Source organism: Dasypus novemcinctus, chromosome 22 (assembly GCF_030445035.2).
Source record: "Dasypus novemcinctus isolate mDasNov1 chromosome 22, mDasNov1.1.hap2, whole genome shotgun sequence".
Lineage (NCBI taxonomy): Eukaryota > Metazoa > Chordata > Mammalia > Cingulata > Dasypodidae > Dasypus > Dasypus novemcinctus.
This window is the reverse complement of record NC_080694.1, coordinates 42,943,499-42,963,913: the sequence shown is the minus strand read 5'-3', so window position 1 is coordinate 42,963,913 and position 20,415 is coordinate 42,943,499. Positions and strand designations below refer to the sequence as shown.

Here is a 20,415-nt window from a genome sequence, read left to right as displayed (position 1 = left end):
TCGTGCTGATTGTATTGTGGTTTGGTTTTATTTTTTGCAGGTTAAAAAAAAAAGTTCTCCTGGGAAAGTACTGGATTCTTTATGTAAATACAAACTTCCAGGGACTTAAATGCAATCGACATGACAGAAAGTCATGTAAATAAACTTCACCAGCACATCCATTCCTGGAAGTGGATTCTCTTAAATAGGTGCCGAAAGAGCTCCCATAGCTATCATAGTAGAAAAGCTGCACTGTAAGACATCTGAGAGGAGATTTATTAACATGAGATAAGCCTCACCCAAACTGATGGTAGCATTGCTGCCTGCCTCTGACAGGAAACTCTAATGGAGAGAAATGCTATCCTCAGGCAATGCAAGGTTTCATGCCCGTGTCTTGTATAGGAAATGAAGATTAGAACTAGATGTTTGATCTCAAGTCTCTATATCCTAACCCTCAGGCTCTCTGAAAAAACTGTCTTAATCAAAACATCCTGTCGACCTTCTAAGATAGAGCAATTGGGTCAGCATTAAAACCAGTTTTGAAACTTCAATGCCTATATTAACTCTGCCCCTTCCATAATTTTTATGGGGGTGGAGGTGGAAATCTGAAGTAAGCACTGTGTCCCGTTTCATTGCTATGCCATGGAAGGAATCCTAAATGAAAACCTCGGGACTGATCTGATTTGAAAGGCCCAAGGATTTGTTGCTCAGGAGAGTTGATCAGACTGTCGACCAAAGAAATTTGAGCTCTCTTCTGCTGCGAGGGTGTTTAACAGATGCTAATCCTTGCACTAAATAGGCTCAGAGTGGACTCTAATGTGGAGATTCAGGTGAGCTGGAGCCCCTGTAAAGGAGCTTTTTTTTTGTCCCATAGCACAGGGCAGGTACTGTTGACATTTTCAGCTGGATAGTTCTTTGTTGGGTGTGTGTGAGTGTGTGCGTGCTATTTTGTGCATTGTCCTGTCCCCACCAGATGTCAGTAGCACCCACTTCCCTGCTGTGACAACCAAAAATGTCTAGACATTGCCAAATTCCCCCAGGGAGCAGAAGTTCCCCTGGTTGAAAACCACTGGAATAGGCCAATGGTTCTCAAACCTCAGGGTACGTCAGAATCCCCTAGAAGGAATGTTAAAGCACTGATTCCTGGACGCCAGACCAGAGTTTGGTTCAGTAGGTCTGGTGTGGGACCTGACGATGTGCATTTCTGAAGGTTTCCCAGGTGATGCTGACGCTGCTGGCCCAGGTACCATGCTTTGAGAACCACTGGCCTAGGAAAATTGTCAACTGGTTCAGTTCAATTCTACTTGGAATGGAGAGGTTTCCCTTTCATGCTCCTCAACCCAACTTAAGTTGTTCAAAAGGACCCAAGCCCCCTGGCTGGAATTTCCCTTTCTAACCATTTTCCCTACCCAAAGAATAAAGGGGTGGGGATTTTTCCCCTTAGAGTTCTTATTGTAAACGATTGCATTAATAACCCAAATGAATCATACCCCCTAGTTAGCGATGTCCTTGTGAAGTCCCCTCACGTTGACTCTGAACTTGACAGGTGACTTGCTCCAGCCATTGGGCCATCCGCAAATGGAGGCAAGCAGAGGTTTAATAGGTACTTGCACAATGGGGCTTGCTATTGGGACACTTCCACTGTCATGTGAAGAAGCGCTCTTGAGGCTGAAGGATGGGAGTCATGGGGAGGGAACGGGTGGGGGGGTCCCCAGTCAACAGCACCAACTGGGAGCAAGGCCATCATGCAGCTGTCACATGACTGTCAACCATGAGCCATTCAGTCGAGGCCAGCAGAGCAACTCCTAGTTGATCCCAGCGCACATTTTTGATCCTCTCTAGCATACCTTACAAAAGATTTTCATTTCACTGTGATTTGGCAGTGAAATGAAAAGGGTACAGAAACAAATCAGCAGAGTAGAATTTGAATTTAGTGGGGCAAATATTTGTTGTTAGAGAAATGACTACAATTCCATGTCTTCTTGCATATTTGTTGTAAAGAAACAGGTTAGTTTCCCTCAAAATGGGAAATATAATTAAAATATATGTCTAAATGAGTCTAGAACAGGAGACCAGCTTTGAGGTCTCTATTGCAACTATTAAACTTTCCCCTTGTGATGCAAAAGTGGCCCTAGACAATAGGTTAATGAATCAGTTGGACTGTGTGCAATAAAATTTTATTTTCAAAAATAGGCAGCAGGTTGGGTTTGGCCCAGAGGCTGTAGTTTGCTAAACCCTGGTCTAAAAGGACTCCTTAAAAAGCTTTAAATAAAAACTGTAAATGGTAAGAAAGCCTGACCATAGTTAATGGACAAGGATTTGTATTTCTTAGTGATACAAAACATGATGGATCTTCCAGCCAAAGGTATTTTAGATTTTTAAAAAAATATGGTGCTGGGAAGTGGATGTGGCTCAAGCAATTGAGCTCCCACCTACCACACAGGAGGTCCCGGGTTCAGTTCCCCGTGCCTCCTAAAGAAGACAAGACAGTGAGCTGATGCAACGGGCAGGCACGGTGAGCTAACACAACAAGAGACACAAGGCAAAAACATAATGAGACACAACAAAGCAGGGAGTGGAGGTGGCTCAGGTGATTAGGTACCTCCCTCCCACATCAGAGGTCCGGGGTTCGATTGCTGGTGCCTCCTGTAAAGACAAGCAGACACAGCAAATGCAGACAACAAGGGGGTGGGGAGAAATAATTTTTTAAAAAATGCAGTGCATAGATGTGGACAGTTGTAAGGAATATAGTAACACACCACCTGAATTGATGGGCGTGAATAGCCAGAAGTTAGCAGGCAGAAGTTCATGTTTCTGAAGTTTGGGGCCAGCACTGCAAGTTAAACTCAGTTTGGTGGGGCAATGTGTAGCATGACATGCAGAACTTTATAAAAGAAAGGAAACTTGATTAAGGTCTGGTTTTAGAGTAAGATAAGATAAGTAAGATAAGCTGCTGAGAACAAAATGAAAGCATCAGCGTAAGTTCATATATTTAAAAGATAAGCTCTGTTGCCAGAATAACCACATGCTTCTGGTATCACGCTGCTCATTGCTTTTAAGCCTATGAAATGATAAACATCCAGCTTAAGCATGAAGGTTGTTTTTGCATTCTCCTCGACTAAGTGAGGTCAACTATCTTGGAAGATGGCAGTGCTATGTTATGGGGGCCGAGAAAGTTAGAATGGCCTGACATCTCTGGTTGGTGGATGATGACAATTCAGCAGTCTCTGCGTTAGCAATGAAGAGGATGAAAGTCTAGTGTGAGCAGGGGGGCAGAGACCAGGCAGTGCCAAATTAAATATGAAAAGTAATGATTACAGGGAAGCAGATTTGGCTCAACTGATAGAGCATCTGCCTACCACATGGAGGTCCAGGGTTCAAACCCAGGGCTTCCTGACCCGTGTGGTGAGTGGGTCCACGCACAGTGCTTATGTGCGTAAGGAGTGCCATGCCACGCACAGGTGTCCCCCGTGTAGTGGAGCCCCACGCGCAAGGAGTGCATCCTGTAAGGAGAGCTACTCCATGTGAAAAAAGCGCAGCCTGCCCAGGAGAGGCACTGCACACACGGAGAGCTGATGCAGCAAGATGACGCAACAAAAAGAGACACAGATTCCCAGTACCGCTGATAAGAATACAAGAGGACACAGAAGAACACACAGCAAATGGACAGAGAGAGAGAAGACAACTGGGGGGGGGGGGGCGGGGTGGGGAAGGGGAGAGAAATTAAAAAATATATATATTTTAAAAAAACACAAGGAAAGTAATGATTACAGCCTATTGGAACAAATTACATCTGGAAACAGAGCCAGGTTCTCTGTGATCCTAAAAGGAGGAGTTAACAAGAAGAGTATTAAAACATAGATGTTTACATACCATTAGCATTGCTTATAAATATTAGGGGTTTCTGTGTATTGGTCAAGTCAGACAGTGAGAAGTTTATTCTAAAGTTGTGGCTAACAGCCAAATGTTCACTTGCTACTTGCCCTGGCCCCACCAAGGCCTCAGAGCTTTTTGAGTCCTTCTGTTCAAAGGCAAGTGGCCTGATTGTGATAAACTTCCTTGAGCCCTGTTTTGTTGGACAGTGTAGGTCACAGATAATCAGCAGTGGGCTGAACAGTTCTGCTTGTGACTAACTCGCCCATGGAGGTGAACGCAGGAGAGCAAGGGCAGACAATGTTTCTGTGCTGCAAGGAGAGAGAGAAGAAAGCCAAGTTACCTTGTACTGATCAGGGGTGAATGGTCACTGCTGGAAAAAAGTGTTTATTTCTGGAGCTGCTATGTTTTGCTGTATTAAGAAAGAGAAAGTCATTGGACCCATGGAATGCAATCCCCGGGGTATGACGTGTCTGCATTTATTATTTTTTTAAAAAAGATTTTAAAATTATTTATTTCTCTCCCCTCCCCCCATTGTCTGTTCCGTGTCCATTTGCTGTGTGTTCTGTGTCCGCTTGCATTCTTGTCAGCAGCACTGGGAATCGTGTCTCTTTTTGTTTTGAGTCATGTCATACCAGTCCACTTTTCTCACCTCTGGGAGGGGAAGGGGGCTGCTAGTTGAGTCCAAACATGTGCATTGAGTCAGCAGTCATGCCTATGTAATGAAACCCCCATATAAACTTTTTTTTTTTAAGATTATTTATTTATCCTCCCCCCCCAGTTGTCTGTTCTCTGTGTCTATTTGCTGCGTCTTGTTTCTTTGTCCGCTTCTGTTGTTGTCAGCGGCACGGGAAGTGTGGGCGGCGCCATTCCTGGGCAGGCTGCACTTTCTTTCGTGCTGGGCGGCTCTCCTTACGGGGTGCACTCCTTGCGCGTGGGGCTCCCCTATGCGGGGGACACCCCTGCATGGCAGGGCACTCCTTGCGCGCATCAGCACTGCGCATGGCCAGCTCCACACGGGTCAAGGAGGCCCGGGGTTTGAACCGTGGACCTCCCATGTGGTAGACGGACGCCCTAACCACTGGGCCAAGTTCGTTTCCCCCCCCCCATATAAACTTGGGACACTCAGAGCCCAGAGAGCTTACACGATTCATAAGACACCTCTCTGTGCTGGGAGGGCGACATGTCCTGACTCCCCGTGCAGAGGACATGGGAGCTTGTGTTTGCCACCTCCCAGACTTGGCTTTATGCATCTCTTCCTTGGGCTTCTTATTTGTATCCTTTTAGTATAATAAAGTTATAAATATAGTGCTTTCAAGGAGTCCTGTGACTTGCTCTAGTGAATTATGGAACCCAAGGATAGGGAGCCCTCAAATCTGTAGCCAGTTGGTCACAAGTATGAGAGGCCTGGGCCACCAAACTTATAATTGGTGCCTGAAGGACCATCTTGTAGAGGATCACCTTGACCCTGTGGGATCTGGAATAACTCTGGGTAGCGTTGGAATTAAATTGGATTGAGTTACTACAGTACTTGTGGTTGGTATCAGAAGCTGTTGTGGAAGTGAGTAGAGGTTTTTGCAAAAACTACACAGGCACATCTTCCAAAATGAGAGTTGTTTTTATTGTTGTTGTTTGTACTATTTTCTTATTGTAGGTTGTGATTTGGTAGTAAATACCAGCTTGGTTCCACTGGGATTTCACTCTGATTTAGGGCTCTCTCTCGAATCCTCAGTTCGAGGCATTCTATAGTAAGTGGGTATGTTCCCAACTCCAGTTTGTTAGCAAACATACTTGAAGATGTGTAGAGCCACTTTAAGTCACCAGGTCCATAGACACACACATTTCGCCAATAGTAGCCTGCAAACGAACAAGACAGCAAGGGAAACAAAGTAAAACATTAACACACCCAAACATCTTACATTCCTGTGGATGAAGGCACTTTGGATTATCTGAACTCTCTAAAATGAGTTCTAATTGTATAAGGTATGCTTTTGGTTCAGTTCACAATGAAAAAGTCATTACTGCAAATGAATTTATTAATGGCATTTGTTTCCAAAGTAGCAGGGATGGAGGTGAAATAGAATTTTATGGGAGAATTCAAATTTCAAGTTGAGAAATTATAGACATTTATAGCACTAATTAAAAAAATATTCAATTCATTCAATTCATTCATCATTCATTCACTTAATGAGTGAAACTCATTCAATAAATATTGCTTATTACAAGACACTTCAGATTTACAAGATCAATCAGGCATCTGACCAGACTTGGAGGGGCTCATAGACTAATGGAGAGTGAAATACCCAAACTACTAAAAGCCAGAATATAATATGTGCCCTGGAGATGTAAGAGGACCATGGAGTTATAATGAGGTCAAGGTATGGAACTAAATGTCTGTATGGGGTAGTAATTTTACTTTATGTGTGTATGGTCTCAAATTGTACCTTAGTTTCACCTAAACATCTTTATATAGCCAACAGACAAGGATGCGGATGACTTAGTGTATTTTGGGGAGGGTGTTTCTTAAAGCCATCAATGACGTCATCATCTTATGCAGAAGACACCACTATTGTTGTGCTTCACGTATAGATGAAAGTTTAGGAAGCAAAGTGATTTACTTCCCTTCTCCTGATGACAGCCAAAACATCCTTTCCAAAGAAACTGCTCCTCCTCTTCTAGCCCCTTCTCACTAAGGATCTCCTCTATCCAAGCTAGAACTCGAAGCCATAACTTCTTACTTCTACCCTAAAAACTCTTCACTTTGACAGAAACTCAGGGTACCCAAGAAACCACGCTGCCACACTGTCAGTTCCCTGGCAGCCTGATCTCAGAATGGCCTGCCCTCCAGTACTCCTTTTATTGATGTCTCTTCTTCCATTAGTTGCTAACCTTCCCTGTTGGGAAAACTGAGACCTGAAGAGCTCATGGGCTATGACCACATGATGGCAGAAAGACATGGCTCAGGATTGGTTGGCATAGGTCTGGAGAGGGCAACTTATGTTCTTCCTCGAAAGGACCCTGTACCTAGAAAGAAAGTAGGAAAGAGTTGTAAGCAGTGAGATGGTATGGTTAGATTTATGGTTTTAAAGGAGCATTTTGGCAACAGTGCAGAGGAAGGCGTGAAAGGATAAAGATGGTTTTTACTGTCATCTAAATGAATTCACCAGGCATAACAGAAAAAGATGAGTGAAATGGCATTAGGAAGGGGATGCTTAAGCCAGATTGGGAAAAGGGGAAAAGGTAGTAAGGCAGAGGAATTTTCAGCAGACAGCAAAAGTTGAGTAATACAAATGTTCAAGTCCTAGATGGTGTATCAGCTGGCACAAGTAAGAGAAGGACATGGGATTAATTTGGGTTCTTGATGAAGGTAAGTCATAGAAAGAGGTTTGAGCACATCAACATATCCATATACACCAGGGTGGCTGTGGCAGGTTGGATTTTTACCCCAACAAGCACACATTCTTCATCTTTATCTGCATCCCTATGGGTGTGAACCCACTGTAAATAGGACATTTTGAAGATGTAATTTTTCATTATGATGGGGCCAGTTGAACCAGAGTGGGCCTCAATCTGGAAAGAGAACAGTAGAAGCTAGAAATTCAGAGAAGCTGGAATTATAGAAAATGGAGAAAACATCGCCATGTGACAAGAAGCCCAAGGATTGCTGGCCACCAGCACCAGAATGCTGCAAACTCCAGGAGAAAGGATGCCTCGTCGATCTCTTGATTGTGGACTTCTTTGGCCTCAGAACTGTGAACCAATAAGTTCTTATTAAGTCAACCCACTGCATGGTTTTTGTCATAACTGCCTGGAAACTAAGACAGGATTCCATCTCCACAATCCAAATGGCAACTTGGTATGGAGGGAGATGACATCACTTGTCTCTCTTAGGAAACATCCAGTGCTCTAGTCCAGAGCATTGTTTCTCAGACTGTGTTCTCTGGAACCCTAGAGTTAGGAGAAAGACATGAAAAAGATGCACCACTGTGATAGTCTGAAGTTGTATGTACCCCCAAAAAACGTGTTCTTAACCCTAATCCATTCCTGGGGGTGTGAACCCATTGAAAATAGGACCCTTTGATGAGATTTCTTCAGTTAAAGGGTGGCCACCTCATCAGGGTGGGTCTTAATCCTATTTACTGGAGTTCTGTGATAAGAGAATGAAATTCAGACAGAGAGAACCACAGGAAGCAAGAAGCTGAACCTGGAAGACAAGACAGAGACCAGGAGATACTGCCATGTGCCTTGCCATGTGACAAGCTAAAGACCAAGAATTGCCAGCAGCAGCCCCAGAACGCCCCATTTATCAGGGAGAAAGCATTGCTGTGAGGATGCCCTGATTTGAACTTCTTCTCAGCCTCAAACCATGAGCGAATAAATCCCCATTATTTAACCCCACCCCTTTCAGGGTAGTTGCTTGAGCAGCCTAGGAAACTAAAACAACCAACAGAAAAAAGAAGGTGGTGATTTTCAGTCTAATAACTTCAAGAAATACTGTAATCAGTACCCACATTATCCTATGAAAGCCTCTGAAAATTTCTACATTATTTCTCAGCATTCCCCAAATGCACTGGACCAGGAAATCCCTCTGCGCATCACACCTGCTAACACTGGTGTTGTAAAGAGCATGATGTTCTACTGTAGCCTGCAGAAAGGGCTGGTCCAGTCAGCAGCAGGACAAAGGCAGAAGTCGAGTGTCTGGAAACTTTTTGGCAATCTGCAATTGCTATTATACAACATCCAAACAGCCGTTTATTTTTCTAATAATTCACTTGTAGTGTGCCCTATAAAAACAGCAGTTCATGATTGCGATGGTTAATTTTAGGTGTCGACTTGGCTAGGTTATGGTATCCAGTTGTTTGGTCAAATACTGCCCTAGCTGTTGCTGTTGAAGGTGTTTTATAGCTGCGATTTGCGCTAAGTTAAGCTGACTCTAAATATAGGAGATTACTCTAAATAATGTGATGGGTTTCATCCAATCATTTAAAGACCTTAAGAGCAAAAACAGAGGGTTCCAGAAAAAAGAAATTCTGCCTCAGGACTCCAGTATAAACTTTATCCCCTTAGTCAGCTTGCCAACTTCGCCTATGCATCTCGGGTTTGACAGCCCCCACAATCTCATGAGCCAATTCTTCAGAACAAATCTCTTCATTTCACACACACACACACACACACATATTGTTTTCTGTCTCTCTGGAGAATGCTGACTGATACAATGAGTGATTGGAAATAAAAAAATTGGCTCTTCATCACAATCAGTTTAAGAAGCACTTTGAAAAAGAGCATCAGCCTAGAGAAAGCGTTCTTACAGACATTTGGATTTCATGTACTAGGATTTTTTTTTGAAAAATTGGCATCTCTATATCACAGCCAACTTTTTGTTTTACTGTTTAATTAAATGACTTCCATCAGCTGTTCCCATCATTTCATTTTCTAATATGGTATCTTAATATGCAAACAAAGGAAGAAGGACTTAATTTCAAATAAAGAGCCTTCAAACTTAAGATATATAGCTTTAGAAAAAACTTGCTACATTGTTCTTTTTTTTCCTCACTTTGCCACGGACCAAAGACTTTGTCACACAGTGGCATTCTCTGTAGTCTCCTGAACTGTGGAAACCACTGACAGAAAAATGAGTCATTGGCTTCTGGCACAAGTCCAGGGAGAAAGGGGAAAGAGGAGGGGCTTTCCGGAAACTGTTCCTCTTAAGGTGACTGAGGAGAAAACCAGGGCAAATCCCCATCTGTGGTTCATAAACAAAATTGTTTTAGGATCTATATGTACATTTAAGGATGACGCATGGGCTAAGAAGAAGATAATGTATGCCAAAGAATTTTGTAAATCGTCCCCATCTAACAAACGTGTGAGTAGGGAAGGCTCATCAAATTGTGGCATTTTATAGTGCTTTCCTAGGACTTCAAGGGATTTCCAGGTTCCATCTATTTATTATTACAAAAAACAGATTTAGGGGGAGACCAGTCATATGACGCACCTAGTCTCAAAGTTGAACGGCTGTATTCCACTCTTGATTCTACTTCTTGCTGGTAAATCATCTATCTCTCAGGATCCCAATTTCCCTATCCATAAAATGAGGAGGACAGGGTAATTTCTGAGGCTTCTTAGAATTTAAAAATTCTAAATTTATAAGATGAAATAACAGTAACAAATTCATTGGAGTGTATTCAGAGCTACTAGTTCTTGACCCAGACACAACTGTTTTACACACTCATTAGAGCCAGGCACTGTTATTCTACAAGCTGTCTGTACTCTAATGGAGAAAATGTAGCTCTCAATGGAAAACAATGCGATGGGAAGTGTTACCATGGCAGCCTTTGTGAATATGTTCCTGGAAAATCCACTTCACAGCTCTAAGACTCGTATCTGAGACTCCTTGGGCCATGGATCCAGGGACACCTGTGGAGTTAATGAGGAGAAAGGCAGAAGTCACGGGTGCATGTTGGTCCCCTTTGCTCAGTTTGTCTCTCTCTGTGCTCTCTTTGTTCCCCACCGGTAATATTTTACTTCATAAGGTATTAAAATTTAATCCATTAGAGATTTGATATTTAATTTTTAAAGTATAGTAGCATTTTAATAAATAAGTTTAATATCTATAATAAGGATTCAAAACATAACTATCTGAATTTTTCATAAAACAATGCAGGAAAATCTTACCAATGACGGGGATTCTCAAAGGTTAGTATGCATCACAATCCCTTGGAGGGCTTCCTGTATACCTGGGTAGCTCCCATCTTCAGGTGTCCTCCCCTACACTGGTCCCCAAGGGTTTCTGATTCTCTAAGTCTAGGGTGGGACCTGGGATCTGCATTCCCAGCAAGTTTCAAGGTGGTGCTGGTGCTGCCCCAGGGATCTTACTTGGAGAACTGCTGACTATAGGAAACTCTTACGACTTGACAGTGTTCTTATGAAACATGTCCCTCGTCCTCTCTTTGTAATTGATGTAGACAGTGAGCGACTGCAGGAAGTTTCCACGATTCAATTCATCTTCTAGGGGGAGAGAGGTCATCCATCGCCTCCCCCCACTGGAAACACTCTACCTTCCCAAGACGCAGAAGGAGTTGGGGAGATTTAGTCCCGTTGAGTTTCCATTCAGCTATGGAGTTTCACACAAAAATACTACATCTGCCACCTCAGCACCTCTTTCCCCTCTCCTGGTATTTCCTCTGTGGTAGCAACTGTGAAATGATGTGGCCTCACATTCAGCTTTCCCTTCGTTCCCCTTCCTTTTCTTTAATAAATGGCCTCCTTATGACATTTATGCAATTTTCTCTGGAGGCGGTCCTCTCTTACTGATTTGTAATTGTCTTACTTACATTGAAAAGGAATATTAAATCTTTATCAGCACATATGCTGAATATATATTTTCTCCTCTTGCCTTTTCTTGTTATACTGTGGTAACATATATACACCATACAATTTACCATTTTAACTGCTATGAAGTATACAATTCAGTGGTATTAACTACATTCACAGTGTTGTGCTACTATAACCACCATCCATTACCAAGTATTTTCCATCACCCCTAGCAGAAACTCTGGAACCATTAAGCATTAACTCCCTGTTCTCCAACCCTCTCCCCTCCAGCCAACCCCATGCCTGGTAACATCTGATCTACTCTCTGTCTGAATTTGCATGTTCTTGTTATTTCATGTAAATGGGAGTCATATAGCACTTGCACTTTTATGTGTGGTTTATTTCACTCAACATGATGCCTTCAGGTAGCATGTCTCAGTGTCATTTCTTTTTTAGGACTGAATAATTTTCCCTTGTGAACTTATACCACATTTTGTTCATTCATATGTTGATGGGCACTTGGGTTGCTTCCACCATTTGGCTATGTGAATAATGCTGCCGTGAACGTTGGTGTACCCCACCTTGCCTTCTATCTTGAACATTTCTTGTTCCATTTTTTTCTATGTTAATTTATGTTAATGGGTACTTTCCCATTATATTTCTTGATTATTATAAGAAAACTACTGAATTTTTAAAACTGTATTTTAGTCTATATTTAGCCAACTTCACAAGCTCTCTGGTTATTTCTAAATAACCATCTTTTTAGGAAGTCACATAAGAATGAGAAGAAATAAGTGAACATTGGGGTTTCATGTAATTCCGAGATTGCCCAGCCCTCTGTCCAGCTCAAAGACAATAATTTGGTCAGCCTTTGCCTCTGCTAAAAAGGAAGTTTTCAGTGATATGTGTACAAAAGAGCCAAATGTCTTGAGGAAGAGGGAATTTGTACCATAAAATTCTGGTGTCATTTGAGAATTTATTAGTCATAAAGACTAGAATGTAGGCAATTCAGAGAACATTTCTATATTCAGTCACATAATGTTACCACTATCTGTAAAAGAATTATGGGTCTTTCTGAAAGATATCTAGACTAGAGAACCCACAGGTTTGGAGAGAATGCAAATAGTTTGTCCTTTGTAGGCTCCTACTACAGTTTATGGCAATCTCACCAGATTGAAGGCCTCAGTTGTACAAATTGAGCTTCAGAGATGACCAGAATGTTTCTGATTTAGACCATGTGTTAAAAGAGGGGGGAGCTTATATGCATGGGATCCTATTCACTTTCTGCCCACTGGAAGCATCAGGGATGCTTTAGCAACTTCCCCTCATAATGAAGAATAGAAATAATAAAGAAAATTTCAGAAAGTTCAGGAAAAAATAGAAACATCTAATTTTATGACCAGAAGCTTTCAAAGGAAATATGGCTCCAGAAGGAAGGGAGCCTCTAAAAACAAGAGTCAGACAACATAATCATAAGTGATTGTATTGAAAAGTGAGAAGTATTTTATGAAACTTATGTGATGCCCCGGGGATATTTGATGATCTCTGTTTTACAGCAATTGATGCAGAGAGATATATAAATACAAATGAATTGCATGGAGCCAAATTAGTATTAAGAAGGAAAATTACAAGGAAAACCAGAACGAGTTTCTTCAATTATGCATGGGCAAGGAGAGAAAGAAAGGAGTAGATTATCTTTTAAAATCCTCAAAACAAAAAAAAAACAACTCTTATTGGGGAGCAGATTTATATCAGTGGTTGAGTGCCTGCTTCCCATGTACGAGGTCCTGGGTTCAACCCCTGGTACCTCTTAAAAAAATCATATGATAACGAAGTAGACAAAATAATCTTGAAAAAGAAGAGCAAATTTGGAATACTCACACTTCCTGAATTTAAAACCTATTAGAAAGCTGTAATAATGAAGACAAGGTGGCACTGGCATTAGAGTAGACATACAGATCAATGGAATAGAATTGGTAATCCAGAAATCCTCACATCCATGGTCAATTGATTTCTTATAGGGGTGCCAAAACAATTTTCAACAAATGGTGCTGGGATAACTGGATATCCACATGTGAAAGAATGAAAGTGGACCCCTACCTCACACAATTCACACAAAAATTGTCAGCTCTGGTCAGGGATCAAAATGTTAGAGTTGACTATGAAACTCCTAGAAGAAGACATAGGAATAAATCTTCATGGCCTTTGGTTTGACAGTGGCTTCTTAGATATGACACCAAAAGCACAAATAACAAAAGAAAAATAGATAAATTGAACATCACCAACATTTAAAACTTTGTATACTCAAGAATACTGTCCTGGTTTCAGTCTTTGGGGAACCACAGAAAATCCTGTTTTTACAGAAAACCTGCCCCTATACAAGTAAGTCTATTGTGTTTGGGGCCTTTTGATTAGATTCAGTGAAGGGACCTTTTGATTAGATCACTTCAGTTAAGGTCCTTTGATTAGATTGTGGGGGGCTAGGGTGTGTCTTAACCCTTTACTTGAATACCATGTAAATGGAGGAGAGGGAAGAGGAATAGCTGCTGTTTTACCCTGCCGTGTAAGAGAGGACTCCAGGATCACCTGCAGCTGCAGGAAGACAGAGAAACCCCAAGGGGTTGAGAGAGAGACCAGAGGCTGGAATCAGTGGAGCAGCCTGAAGCTGAGGCAATAGAGGCCAGGAGGAGAGGGGAGAGATGAGCCACATATATGATTGCCTACAGCTGAGCTCAGGGAGAAAGTGAATCTGGAGTAGAAGGCAGAGACCTCTGTAGAGACAGGCTGCCATTGTGCCTTGCTATGTAGTAGGAGTCCACGATCTCCAGGGGCCGACCTTTGGTGAGACGGCATCTCTGAAGATGGCTTGATTTGGACATTTACACACCCTCAGAACTCTAAGCTTTTAACTTAATAAATTCCCACTATAAAAACCAACCCATTTCTAGTATTTTGCATTGGCAGTCTTCAGCAAACCAAGACAGATACTTAACACAAAAGTGAAAAGGCAACACACAGAATGGGAGAAAATGTTTGCAAATCATATATCTGAAAAGGGACTTGTATCTAGACTATCTATAAAGAACTCTTACAACTCAATAGAAAGAAAACCCATTACAAAATAGGCAAGGGATTTAAACAGACGTTTCTCCAAAAGAAGATATACAAGGGGCTATTAACAGATGAAAAGATGTTCAACATCATTAGACATTAGGGAAATGCAAATCAAAAGCATAATGAGATTCCATATCACATGCCCCAGGATGGCTAAAATCAAAAGGATGTAAGTCTTGGTGAGGATGTAGAGAAACTGAAACCCTTACACACTGCTGAATGTTCAGCCATTTCTTTTTTCCTTTAGTAAGTCACTTTTGAAACCAGTTTTGCAGTACTGAAAAAAGTTAAACCTGGAGTTACTACATGTTCCAGCATTTCATTCCAAGTTATGTACCCAAGGGAAATGAAAATGTATGTTCATGTTCATGGCAGCATTATTCATAATATCCCAAAGTAGGGACAATACAAATGCCCATCCAATGATGAATGGATAAATAAATGTTAAAAATGTTATCAAGGAGAGACAGAGAGCAATGGAATCAAATTGAGAGCTCAGAAATGAACCCTTGTCCAGTAAGAAAGCTCAAAATGAAAGTAAGCCAAGGATCTCAAAATAGTCTTTCAGAAGGTTGCCAAAGTAAACTGTATATTTTTTAGGTCAGGAAATGATAGAGTAACATTAGCAAAATATTTCCAAATGAGGATCTGTAGAGTGAGGCAAATTACTCTGGCAAGAGGTTTGGTTAATGACAACTTGGAAAGTTTTAAGATAAGTTCATAACAGAGAAAGCATTCAGATAAAATTATCTAAATGCTTTCTGCATTGTGAATCTGTTATCAAAACAATTTCATACCATAAGAATAGTTTATTAATATTCATAGTGCATTTTGAAAGTACATGTAATACTTGCATTCTGAAAACTCAGTTAAGTGAAAAAAAATTTCCTTAAGAATAAGTATATTTTAAAAGAGAAAAAAGTGATCTGGAATGCCAGTTCTTCCTTCTTTTTTGCATTTATGAATGTCTGTGCCCAACTATTCTAGCTGCAACCCCAACCAGCCCCTTGTGTTTAAGTAAATCATTTTAAAAGGTATCTTTTTTTTTTCCTATCACTGGAAATTACATATTACCTTTTACCATAAATAAACTTCTTCACATTCAAAAAATAAAAAACAAAACAACAACAACAACAACAAAAAGAAATGAACCCTCAGATTTATAGCCAACTGATTTTTGACAAGCAGGGAAAGATCATTGAACTGGGAAAGAATAGTATCTTAAACAAATGGTACAAGGAAAACTGGATCTCCATTTGCAAAAAAAAAAAAAAAAGGGGAGGGGAAGGACACCTGCCTCACACCTTATGCAAAAATCAACTTAAGATAGATCAAAGACCAACGCAAAATGGATCAAAGACCTAAATATAAGAGCCAAGACTATCAAACTCCTGGAAGAAAATGTAGGGAAGTATCTTCAGGACCTTGTGTTAGGCAATGGTTTCTTAGACTTTATATCCAAAGCACAAGTAGCAACAACAAAAAATAGAGAAATGGAACCTCATAAAAAATAAAATTGGTACTCAAAGGACTTTATCATGAAAGCAGAACAGCAACTTATACAATGGGAGAAAATATTTGGAAACCACAAACCCAATAAAGGTTTTATAAAAAATGTCTCTCCCTTTCCCTACCCTGGCCCCTTCCCCCACCCCAATTGTCTGTTCTCTGTCCATTCGCTGTGTGTTCTTCTGTGTCCACTTGTATTCTTGCCAGCAGCACCAGGAATCTGTGTCTCTTTTCATCACGTCATCTTGCTGTGTCAGCTCTCTGTGCGTGCAGCACCACTCCTGGGCAGACTGCACTTTTTTTTGTGCTGGGCAGCTCTCCTTACAGGGTGCACTCCTTGTGTGTGGGGCTCCCCTACATGGGGGACATCCCTGCGTGGCATGGCACTCTTTGCGAGCATCAGCACTGCGCATGGGCCAGCTCATCATACGGGTCAGGAGGCCCTGGGTTTGAACCCTGGACTTCCCATGTGGTAGGTGGATGCTCTATCTGTTGAGCCAAATCCACTTCCCCCCAATAAAGGTTTAATATCCAGAATATATAAAGAAATCCTTGAATTTAACAAAAGAAAGGTAAAAGCAGTTAAAATGTGGGCAAAAGATTTGAATAGGCTTCTCTCAAAAGAAGATATACAAATGACCAGAAAGCACATGAAAAGAGGCTCAACATCATTAAGCATTAGGGAAATGCAAATCAAAACCACAACAAGATATCATTTTACCCTACTAGAAAGGCCACTATTGAAAACAACAGAAAACTGCAAGTGTGGGAGAGGATGTGGAGAAACCAGAACACTCATTCACTGCTGATGGGAATGTAAAATGGGGCAGTTACTGTGGAAGATAGTTTGACCGTTCCTTCAGGAAGATAAGTATAGAATGACCATATGATCCTGCCATGCTGCAACTAAGTTTATACCCAGAAGAACTGAAAGTACGGGCACAAACAGGCATTTTTTCCCAGTGGCATCATTCACAATTGTCAAAAGATGCAAGAAATCCAAGTTTCCATCAACCAGTGAATGGATAAACAAAATGTGGTATGTTTATACAATGGAATATTATGCAGCTCTAAGAAGTAATGAAGTCCTGATGCATGTGAAAATATTGGTAAAACTTGAGGACAGTTTGTTGAATGAAATAAGGCAGACAAAATAACAATAGTGTATGATTTCACTAATATAAATTAATTATGTAAGCAAACTCTGATTTAGCATCTAGAATATAGGTTATCTGTTGCTAGAATGGAGGTAGAAAATGAACTGATGAAATATGTGGAGAATTTCTAGTTAGGTTGCTTTTAAATGTTTGGAAATGGATAGAGATGATGGTAGCCCATTATTGTGAGTGTAATAGTGCTGAAATAAATGTGAATGTGATTGAAAGGGGGAAGCTTTGGGTTATGTATGTTACTGGAATGGAAGCTAGAGGATAAAACATGGGACTGTAGAGTACAGTGAACCCTATTTTGGATGATGACTGTGCTTAACGGTACAAATATAATAACAGTGTTTCATCAACTAGAACAAATATATGTCACTATTACAAGGTGTTAATGATAGGGTGGCTATGGGAAAAATATACCTAATGCAAACTACGGATAACAGTAATATTTAAAAATTCTTTCATCAATTGTAACAAAGGACCACACCAATGCTAAGGGTGAACAGTAGGGGGGCATATGGGAATGTTGTATTTTACATGACTTCTCTGTAAACATACAGCTTCTCTAATGTAAAAAATTTAATTACAATAACTAAAAAACATGTAAGTACAGACACAAAGTGCTACATATAGCTTGATTCCATTTGTATGAAATGTAAATATAAATAAATCTATAGAGACAGAATTAGATTAGTGGTTATGTAGGGCTGAGAATGATAGAGGGATTGAGAGGTGACTGTTACGTGGTATGGGGTTTTTCTTTTTGGAGTAATGAAAATGTTCTAAAATTGATTGTGATGAATGCATAACTGATTATACTGAGAGCCATTGATTGCACACTTTGGACGAATCGTATGGTACATGGATATATCTCAATAAATCTGCTTTAAAAAAAATAAAGAGCAGCAAATATTTTTTAAAAATAGGTATGAAGTTCATTCATGCTACATAGTGAATGAGTCAAGAAACATTATTCTGAGTGAAAGAAGCCCATCACAAAAGACAACGTATTATATGATTCCATTTATATGAATTGTCCAGATTAGGCAAATCTATATATAGAGAAAATAGAGTACAGGTCATCAGGTACAAGCAGGGGGAGAAGGGTAATGGGAAATTATTGTTTAATTGGTATAGGGTTCAGTTTGGGGTGATAGGAAGTTTCTGATAATGGTGGTGAGTGGGAGTGGTTGAGACAGGAAAGTTTATGTTACATGTATTTTCCATAGTTTTTTTTTTTAAAGGAGTAACTAAAGAGATAATAGTGGTTAAATGCAATATATAATTCTGGGCTAGATCTAATAATGGAGAATAAAATGCTCATTGGACACCTGGATTGTTTCTACATTTTGGCTGTTATGAATGATGCTACTATGAACCCTGGTGTACAGATAACTGTCGGACCCTCTATTAATTTTTGTGGGGATCATTGGGTCACATGATAATTTTATACTTAAATTTCTGAGGACCCTCTAAACTGTTTTTCAAAGTGACTGCACTATTTTACACTTGCACCAACAATGCATGAGAGTACTTATTTCTCTACATCATTGCCTGCAATTTTTATTTCCAAATTTTTAAATAATAGCCATTCTAGTGGGTATGAAATGGAACTCATTGTGGCTTTTTTGTTTTTGTTTTTTTGGGAATTGAACCCAGGACATTGTATATGTGAAGCCAGTGCTCAACCACTGAGCTACACTGGCTCCCCTGAGTTAGTTTTTTCATTTTCTTGTGGGGTTTTTGTTTGTTTGTTTGTTTTTGGGGAACCAGGGACTGAACCCAGGACCTCCCATGTGTGAAGCAGGCTCTCAACTGCTTGAACCACATCCACTCCCCTCATATTGTGGTTTTGATTTGTATTTCCCTAATGGCTGATGATGTTGGGCATCTTTTCATGTGTTTTTTTTTTTGCCATTGGGTATCTCCTTTGGAGAAATGTCTATTCAAGTACTTGGCCCATCTTTAAATTGGGTTGTTTGTGTTTGGATTGTTGAGTTGCAGGAGTTCTTGATATATTCTGTATATTAAGCCCTTAACAGATAGATAGTTTCCAAATATTTTTTTTCACATTATGTTAGTTGCTTTTCACTTTCTTGGTAATGTCCTTTGTACAAAAGTTTTAAATTTTGATGATGTCCCAATTATCTATTTTTATCTTCCGTTTCTCCTGCTTTTGGTGTAAAGTTTAAGAATCCATTGCCTAAAACAAAGACTTGACAATATTTCTGTATGTTTTAAGAGTTGTAGACTTTTAGTTTTAACTCTTATATTTAGGTTATTGATCCATGTTGAGTTAATTTTTGTGTATTACATGAGTTAGGGGTCCCTTGGATTCTTTTCCCTGTGGATATCCAGTTTGCCCAGCACAATTTGTTGAACACATTGTTCTCTCCCCATAGAGTGAACTTGGCACTCTTGTCAAAAATCAACTGGCCATAGATGTACAGGTTTGTTTCTATGCCCTCAGTTGTATTCCATTGGTCTATGTGTCTTTCCTTAGCTAGTACTACACTGTTTCGATTATGATAACTTGTAATAAGTTTTGAAATGATGAAATGTGAGTCTTACAACCTTGTTCTTCTTTTTCAGGAGAGTTTTTGCTATTCAGGGTTTCTTTGCCCTTCCATATCTATTTGAGGATTGACTTTTCCACTTCTGTGAAGAAGGCTATTGGAATTTTTCCCATCCCCCCTCAGATGGCTCACTTGTCTGTTTGCTCATTATTTTTGCTTGTTGCTTGTGCTTATTGTTTGAGCTTGTTGTCTGCTCATTGTTTGTCTTCTTTAGGAGGCACCGGAAACTGAACCTGGTACCTCCCATGTGGGAGGCAGGTGATCAATTCCTTGAGTCACATCCATTTCCCCAGCTATTGGAATTTCAATTTAAATTGTGTTAAATCTGTAAATTACTTTGAATAGTATTGTCATCTTAATGGCATTAAGTCTTCGAATCCATGAGCATGGAATATCTTTCCATTAATTTAGCTCTTTTTAAATTTCTTTTTGTAATGACCTGTAGTTTTCTGCATATAAATCCTTTAATTTCTGGTTAAATTTATTCATACATAGTTTTTCTTTAAGTTGCTATTGCAAAATGAATTATTTTCTTGATTTCCTTTTAGATTGTTAAATGCTGGTCTACGGAAAAATGCTGATTTTTGTGTGTCAATCCTTATTTTGGTCTTCCTTTGCTCTTTTTCTGTATCTTCCAGGTGTGAGGTTAAGTCCCTGTTTGGAGAGTTTTTTTTTTTTTTTTTTAGGTACTAGAGCTGGGGAGTGAGCCTGGGACCTTTTATGTGGGAACCAGTGTGTGACCACTGAGCCACATTGGCTCCCCTGTGTTGGTATTTTTGTTTGTTTGCTTGTTTCTTTCTTTCTTTTTTTTTAAGAGTCACTGGTGATTGAACCTGGGACCTCCCATGTGGGAAGCAGGCACTCAACTGCTTGAACCACATCTGTTCCCA

The 20,415-nt window shown here is 40.3% G+C and overlaps 1 protein-coding gene across 6 annotated transcripts in view; it reads right to left on the bottom strand.

Moving 5' to 3' along the window:
- Positions 1-5,451: 5,451 nt before the first annotated feature.
- GCNT2 (glucosaminyl (N-acetyl) transferase 2 (I blood group)) overlaps positions 5,452-20,415 on the bottom strand; it is a 252,516-nt gene continuing 237,552 nt past the window's right edge. For 5 of the 6 annotated variants that reach the window (XM_071210963.1, XM_071210965.1, XM_071210966.1 and 2 more), the window contains 2 exons: positions 10,174-10,266; positions 5,452-5,709 (listed from right to left, as the gene is read on the bottom strand). In XM_071210963.1, the coding sequence (XP_071067064.1) occupies positions 5,498-5,709; positions 10,174-10,266 (305 nt within the window). In that variant the 3' untranslated portion in view covers positions 5,452-5,497. The remainder of the gene's footprint in view (positions 5,710-10,173; positions 10,267-20,415) is intronic. The other variant, XM_071210967.1, reaches the window with a different exon arrangement.